The following is an 8,228-nucleotide window of genomic DNA, read 5'->3' on the forward strand; positions in this document are numbered from 1 at the left end:
CGAAACACAGCAGAATTACCATGTCTCCCCTAAAAATTGTCAAGCCTTTGGGTTTTTCTTTTTCCTACATCTCGCCTTATATTTGGGCCCTGATTGCCCAGGACCGCGCACGAACTCCACCTTACCCCAAGAAGAAATCTCATTAAATGAACAGGATGGCTCAGATTTGAAGGGGCCCCGTCCCACCAGCTCTTGCATGAAAATATGAAATAAAAGCAAAATTAAAAACCATGACATGTAACAGCGCTGAATGTGGAAAATTTACCCCATTTAGCGCCTGCTAGTGACAACATTTTGATGATGGCTATCATGGAAAATGGTCTGAAAAGTGACTGCTTTCTCTGAGTACAGAGCAGTAAACGAATGATTAGGAATTATCTCCTCGAAGTCTGTATTATTACTGTAGGATGTGACACAGTGTGCAGGCAGCTGTCTCGCTGTAGGAAAAACTGCCAAGGCTGAGGTTGATAATATAATTGAACTTCTAGGATTATATATCGGGGGCTTCTACCCCTAGAGGAGAAACGCATCTTGGCTTTGGGGTTTATAAAACAAACAAACAATCCAGGTGAGTTGTACCAGAGGAAATCATCACCAGTCCCATCATCATACATGGCTACAGTGGTTTATAGAAAATAACCACAATGCAAACATGGGAAAAAAAATATGAGATGAAAGCAACGTCATAGCACATGAAGATGCTTTGCTGCGATTGCTCCTGTGGATACCCTGAGCCTGTGACATCGTATTCCAGTGACCACGGGGGATGTCGCTTTGGGGTGACGGATCATTTGGTGTTGTGGGGGTTGCAGGGATTTCTCCCCAGTTTGTTGTTGGAGACCACAGGAGAGATGCTCCATCCCCTCTGTAGTAAAACCGGGCACGAAACGTGGGAGAAAGGCACAATGCAGCCTCTTGTGTCGCATTTAAAGAGAAATGGGGGGGAGTTGCCAACCAAAACGTATGCAAGGGCGGAATTATTAGGCTAAAACTCATTAGCAAGGTGGATTGCTCTTAATGACCGTATTGATTTTTCTCTCACGAAATAAGAAACGGACAAAAATCGGCACAGCATACAATTATTCAGTGCCACCTCCCGCTGTTTTCTTCCTGCGGGCGCTGCGAACAAAACCAGATTGATGGGGAAAATAAGGGTTTCCCACCACAGAGCAGGGGGGATGTTTCCCAGCGCCGGCCACCTCCTCTGAAAGGGACCACTGTGTCCCACAGCCGCTTTCAGCCCCGGCAGAAGAAAGGGCTGCTTGGCAAGGCTCATTTCCCTCCCCCGGCCTCCTCTTCCTCCTCCTCTCCGGGCCGGGTTGCAGGAGGATGCCGGTGCCAAGCAGCGTCTCCACAAAAGCCCATTGAACCAGGGGGGATCTGCATTCGGGCAGCGTGGCGTTTGGTTTATGGGCCTGTCACCCACAACAATGAGGAAAAGGGCTTTTCCTGTGATTATTTTTCTTTCTTCCTTTTTTTTTTGTTCTTTTTTTCTCTATAAGGATGTCATCGGCCGTGATGCACACCCGGGCAGGGGGACCTGGATGGTCACACTGTCTGGATGGGAGACATCAGGGGAATGAGCACTTTTGGTTTGGGTACAAGCAGCAGGAAAGGAGCACAGGGCTTTGTTTTTTAAATAATCTTAAATTCACACACATGTGGACATTACAAAGGCGGAAAGTCGGAATTTGAAACTGCGGAGGAAGGAAGACGGGATTTCTCGGGAATTACCCGGACTTAGATGCGCATGTTCCCGTTCTCATCGGCGTAGTTCATTTACCCTCTCGGTCATTAAAACCTATTTAATATAATAGCCTGTGCTATTATGGGCTGTTAAGGGATGTTTGGAGTGAGGTTTTGCCCAGCCCCACCAGGACAATTCCCATCTCCAGCACAGCAAGAGATCGCAGCTGCAAACCACTCAAGGTGTCATCTCCTCCAGCATCTATCAACCGTCCTCTGAAACAACCGGGGAGAGCAAAAATCGACATTTTAAAGTGTTTTACTAGATGTTTAGCAGGACCAAAGCCGCCTTGTTTCTCTGCCGATGCAGGCAGAGCCCTCTGCTGCCGTTCTGCCTGAGGAGCACCAAGGAGAAACCCCAGCGTGATGGACTTATGTGGCTTTATTCTTCCTCCCATCTTCCCGAGAAACATTGACCTTATTGCTGATAAAAATTCAATTAGGGAATCAGCTTCAGACAAAACCTTTGCCTAAAAAGAAAAATAATAATAATAATTGTAATTGTTTTTGGCCTCTTTGTGGCATGGTTTCTCCCCGTTCATCTCTTTTTAGGAGGATAAATACCCCTCGCTGCCTATTTGTGCGATGAAACCTCACGACGAGCCCTCCTTCGTGAAGATGCTAAAGCATCTGCTTAACTTCCTGCTCATGAGCTACTCCAGGGCTTAAATATTCGTTTTCTTGTGTTTAAACACCAGTATGTACTTAACCCCACCTGAAGCATCTTGGTGTGGACCCCCCAGCAATCCCAGCATCGTCGGTGGGATTTGAATTGCAGACACATTTTGGAGCCCTTGTTCCCGACGTGCGCCGTAGCTGTGCTTCCCAAATAAACTGATCTCCACATCATAAAAACATCTTTTCCTTCCGTCTTGTGTTGGGGATGGGACAGAAGGTGTAACACAAGAGAAGTCTATGTTTTGTGAAGCTTGGCCTGCTTTCTGCCACCATGCACATGCGATTTCAGTATTTCAATTTACTCTTATGTCCAGCTCTTGCTGAGATTATCAGATGCGGTGGTGTTGTTCACAGCAGCTCAATTGCATTGCCCATAGGATTACGTGAATCATAGAATCACAGAATCCTTTTGCTTGGAAGAGACACAGAAGATCATAAAGTCCAACCATAACCCACCACTGGCACTACCCCATGTCCCTCAGAACCTTGTCTCTACATCTTTTAAACACCTTCATGTTTAAACAGCTTCATCGCTTTTGCCCCAGAGTTTGTGTTTTTGCAATGGATCTCTAGGGTTGTGTCCAGCAAGGTGTATCTTTACATAGAATAGTTTTGTAAATCCCCCTGGAATTTAAAGCAGGGGACAAAATTCATGCTATTTACAAAGGGTCTTCTATCCTGGTTTAATGCAAACCATCCAGAAAACGCACGAGGAGCTGTGCAAACGCCAGTCCCTATTTCTAAGGTTTCTACCCAGCTCAGAACGTAAATCTCCTAAATTTAGAGAACCGACAGGTATCATTAATCAGCGCTCCCTTGATTTACTTTATTCTCTTCTGGCTTTTCTCCGTGCAGGGTCGTGATTACTGTTCAGAAGAGGAGGACGTCACATAGTGCCCGCTCTGCCGCTCGCCCCGGAATCAGTAACTACTGTGTAAATAGACGATGACGACCCAGTCGAGACCTTTTGGAAGTCTTCTTGAGTGAACAGCACTACATACCGGGAGAAGATCATTTCCACATTATATGCTCCATTCAGTTACAGTGTTTCTTAATGAACAGATGAGGAATATTGCTCAGAACTCGTAAGGAACTGGTTTGTTTGTTTTTTTTAATTGCTGCTAGTTAAAACTCGTCGCAACCTCTCACTTTTTTTCTGTGTCCAGATACGCAGCAAATCTCTTAAAGTTAATCCGAAAGACGTTGCTGATTTAATGGAGGCTTCTGGCCCGTTTTCTATCAGGTGAGGTAGTGTTTTACAAAGCTTCCACAGGCGAGTGTTCGAGCGTCTAAAGAGCCAGCCTTGAGCTGTCTGTCAGTCCGCGCTCGGGCCAGAGGGATTCATTAGCGCTGGTGATTTCAGGCTTTGGAGACGGGATGTTTTTGCCGCGGCAGGCCTTGTTTCTCTGCTGGGAAGAAGCTGAGAAGCTCTTATCCATTAAAAGCATGTTGTCACTGAAATACTGGAAGTGATGCAGGAGCAGGAATCTGTATTTTAAGAGGAAAAGGAGTTTCATTTAATAGGCATCTTAATCAAGGACTAAGCTTGCAGTATTGGCTTTGCTGAGCACGAATGGGAGTGTGATCACAATCATTTTGAATCTCTTTTTTTCTAAGAAAATAAACATTTTACTGTTTTTATGTATTCTGGTCTTTTACCGTTCCTACAACACCGCGTTTTAAGAGTCTGGGGACAAGGAAGGCAAAACCAGCCCCCGTGTTGATGAGTCCGGATCCGACCTCTTAAAGCAGCTCCGTGCCAACCAGGGGTATCTGTTGCTTGTCCTGGAGAGTTTATTTTTCCACATTATGCAGAGAGGATATTACCTTCTCGAAAGCAGATGTAATATTTTTAACAAATGCTGTCATGGGTATATATATAAAACAAAAAAGAACAAAAATACACCTATTGTATTTATTATTTCAAAGGAGATTGTTGCCTTTGCCAATGTTTCTTTCTGCTTTGGCACCGTACGAGGGCCACGTTTGCACTGCGGAAAAAACTTGGTCAGGTCATAGGTTTCTGTATGGCGCTGATGTCATTGCTGTGCGTGACGTAGGTGGAATTTTATATAATATAGTATATAATATAATAGCGTTAACAGCATCGTTTGATGTGGCTGACACTCGAGCAGGGCATGCTGCCCAAAGCCCTTTAACCTTGGCCATTTTTCACTAGACCTCCTGAAAACTCAGGGTTTTGAGTCCCTCTAAAATCACCCGTGACTTCTGAAAAATCTCTCAAATATTAGGGAATTTCGTGACTAAAGAGTTTGCCTCCAGTGTTCACTCCAAGTGAGGCTGGACAGTCCACATCAGAAGGATATGAGGGTTTTTTCCATCACGCTGTGCTATACCCAGAATAGATGCAAAAAAACAAACTCAAGTTCTTCACTTTCTTTCCCTGCCCTGGATCTTCCTTTGGCTTTCGGGTTGGAGGACCCACCCGGGAGGTGGGTGGAAGCTCAGTGACAGGTTTCATTATGTGCATCCTTACTCTGTTGATGGTCAAAAATCACCAGCCAATTCTGCTTCTCCAAAGTCCTCGCTGCATTTCAGCAGCTGCTTTGACCACACAGCCCTTCCCGAGCATCCCAACCTCCCTGGAGATGAGGTGTCACCACCTTCCTCCGTCACATCGTCCTTCTGAGGGCTGGTGGCATCTCCGAGTGCTACGGGGTTTGATCTGCTAGGAATTCTTCAAGGTGATAAGCGTGTCCTGTTGCACAGGATCTTTCTTCCATCATTTATGTCAGCTCTGCAGCAGGTAGCCACGCTAAGGAGAGCACGTTTCAATTATTTAAACACTATTAATTAATAAAGAGTCCGGGGGCTTGCTCCCGCAATCTCAGAAGTGCTTTATAAAGCTTTCGCCGGTGGTACGAGAGTGATGGAATTGGGTCCATCCTTCTGCAGCACAGTTCATTTCTCATGTACGTCTTAACCTGTGTTAGACACATCGTGGTCTTTCAGTACACCAGCCTCCTTTTACATGGGGTTTCTTTGGGTCACCTATTAGTTTTAAGATATTAATATATATATTAACATAACTTTTTCTTTGCTTGTTGAATCAGGCAAACCTGAAGCCTTGAGCAGCAAGTGGCTGCAAAAAGCCATGGCCAGAGCAAGCGCAGGGACGTGACTGCAGCATTTGGGAGAGGGACAGGACCCACCAAACCTTGTGAGACATTGCACATACCACAAGCAGATCCACAAGGTTACTCAGATGAACGTTGCTTTTTAAACCTTTCACCTTTGCAAAGCCTGAGCAAGTGTTGTTAAAAGTCTAAGTATACGCAGCGTCTGAGGACCTATAATAATATAAGCAGATTACCGTAGCTAAAAACACATTTCTCCTTGAAGCCGTATCTCCACGTTACTGTTCTCTGCTCAAATATACTCAGTGGGGTGGAAAAGAGGGCAGGAGGAAAAGGAAAACTGCTGGTATCTCTGCATCGTCATCATCACTGGGCTAACGAGGAAGGCTTGCGGGGGTTGAGGGTGTCGAGGGTGAACGTTGCTGCTCTCAGGATCACTTTGTCACCGTTTGATGTAGTGTTCCTAGTGTGTATTCAACCTGGAGGGGGATTCCTGGGGAAAAAAAAAGCCCTCTGTTTATTGGCTACCTATCCAGCGCTTCTTTTTGTCTCCATCACTATAACCAGGGACAGGGACACACTTCACCTTCACTCCGGTTTCATGGAGTTTTGGCAACCTCTTCCCTCAGCCACTGCCCATGTCCGTGTCGTGTCTGTTGCAACACGGACGCTTTGAGCTCAAAAGATGATGCCTTTATATTTTTTTAAATTATTATGACAGCAGCATTTGACCCAACGCAAGTCTTGACTCACAGGATCCTGCACCTAAATTAAAGAAACACCGAACCATATTTTAGCGCTTCTTTCGTCTCACAAAGGCTGTGGTGTTTGGTTTTGCTGGTGCTGTAGACATCATGGGTGAAGAGCAGCCTGGAAACTCTAGAGACAGATGGAGAGGATGGATGCGCAAATAGATACAACAGAGAAACTGGCCAAAACGCTTTTGAGGAGGATCATCGAGGCAGCTGGTTAATTATCTGACCACTAATCCTGCTGTTTCCTGACTCGCATGAACCTGTCTCTGATACTGGACTTGGAGCCCCAAAACTGTGCCATCCAAAACTTAATTTCTTCCTGTGCTTTCAGTCAGGGGTGTTTTTTTGGTTTGGTGTGTGGTTGTGGGGTTTTTTGTTTAAGTCTCTCTGCTAAGACCCAGAAGACCCAGACCCACCTCGTCCCAGCCGCAGACAGGCCATGCAGAACCCGGGCCGACTTAGCGCACCTCTCCATCCCTTCGTGCACGGCAGGACCAGCAGCGCTTTCCAAACCCTGGCTGCGCAGGTGAAACCTTCACCCCACAGACACCCTCATCCCATCGTCCCCACGCAGACTTGGGTGGGCACCAACCTCCTCTGCACAAATCTGAACCATGAGGCAAGAGCGAAGGGGTAGCACTAGGGAGAAGTGTGGAGCTCTGAAGACATTGCTGGCACCGTATGAAAATGAGAGTGAAGACAAACATTCGGTTCTCAGCTATTTCAGTTTTATCGAGTCTATAAAACAATAATTACCCGCCACTTCGATTTTGGAGTCAGCAGTGAATCAACTACCGATAGGTTTGGCTGACACACCAGCCCTTCTGCCTCCACTGGGTGACGTCTGCGTCTGCCACGGAACGAATTTAATACAAACTTCAAACAAAAGGGGGTGATTCCCAACCACCCTTGGCTTATCTGTCCCACCAAAGCTTTGGGTCAGGTTGCTGCTGACACTCAACGCCATGTAGGCTTTGTGCCCAACGTGCATGTTTTATACTCACATTTTACATCTCACCAGCAAGAACCCCTTGTGACAAGCAGGATGGAGAGTTGCTGCTCTTTGGCCTCTGCTCTATGTCCTGATACCGCTGGGAAATTCTCCTTTTTCAGGCTAAAATGTTTCCTCATTTAGTTTCATTCTGTAGATGCTTGGGGAAGAGGAGACAAGGAACGCAGGGATGGGTTTGGAGGGGTGTGGTGTTTGTGTTACTGTTGGGGAGGAAACCTTGAGGTCCAACATCCAAAAGGTTGCGTAAGTGTAGAGTGAAAACAAAATATTCATATTATTATTGTGCTGTTGTGTCAAAGGGAAAAAGTCCCAGCTCAGGGGAACTGCAAAATCTGAAAGCTGGTAGAAGTAAAAAAGTTGATGTCTTTGCTTTAGAAAGAAATATATATATATATATATATATATTTAATGTAGCTACACACCTTACCCACAACATCCATGTCAATGCTCGCTTTGAGCTTCAAGCTAGCAGAGTCATCATCTTCATCATGATGATCATCACCTTCATTTTCTTCATCATCATCTTCACCATGATTATCAACTTCTTTATCTTCATCATGATCATCTTGATCATCATCTCATCTTCTTCATTGTCATGAACGCGTGGGACTGTGAACCTGCTTCGTAGAATCCAACTATAACAAACACCATCCTCACGGACACCTATTCCCCCTGTATATCTATATATATATAGATACGCATAGAATTTGAGACACAGAGCTCTCGAGTGCAATTGCTGCGAGAAACTAGAAAGCTACGTGTGGGAACGGCGCGATCCGCTCAGGTTTTTGGCACTCCGCTTTTTGTGCCTATTAATAATTGCCCAGAGTGAGTCACAGGGAGATGCGTTTATTCACCGAGCCGGAGAGAGCTGCTGCCCGAAATAGCAGCCGTGTAATTTTTTATGATGCTGTAGCACCAGCGCGGCGAAGATTGACA

The 8,228-nt window shown here is 45.7% G+C and overlaps 1 protein-coding gene across 1 annotated transcript in view; it reads left to right on the forward strand.

Annotated features, from left to right (window-relative positions):
* C6H1orf21 (chromosome 6 C1orf21 homolog) overlaps positions 1-4,069 on the forward strand; it is a 108,923-nt gene extending 104,854 nt beyond the window's left edge. The window contains exon 6 of the mRNA XM_065842655.2: positions 3,280-4,069. Within this exon, the coding sequence (XP_065698727.1) occupies positions 3,280-3,318 (39 nt within the window). The 3' untranslated portion in view covers positions 3,319-4,069. The remainder of the gene's footprint in view (positions 1-3,279) is intronic.
* Positions 4,070-8,228: the final 4,159 nt, after the last annotated feature.

Source organism: Patagioenas fasciata, chromosome 6, assembly GCF_037038585.1.
Source record: "Patagioenas fasciata isolate bPatFas1 chromosome 6, bPatFas1.hap1, whole genome shotgun sequence".
NCBI classification, from domain to species: domain Eukaryota; kingdom Metazoa; phylum Chordata; class Aves; order Columbiformes; family Columbidae; genus Patagioenas; species Patagioenas fasciata.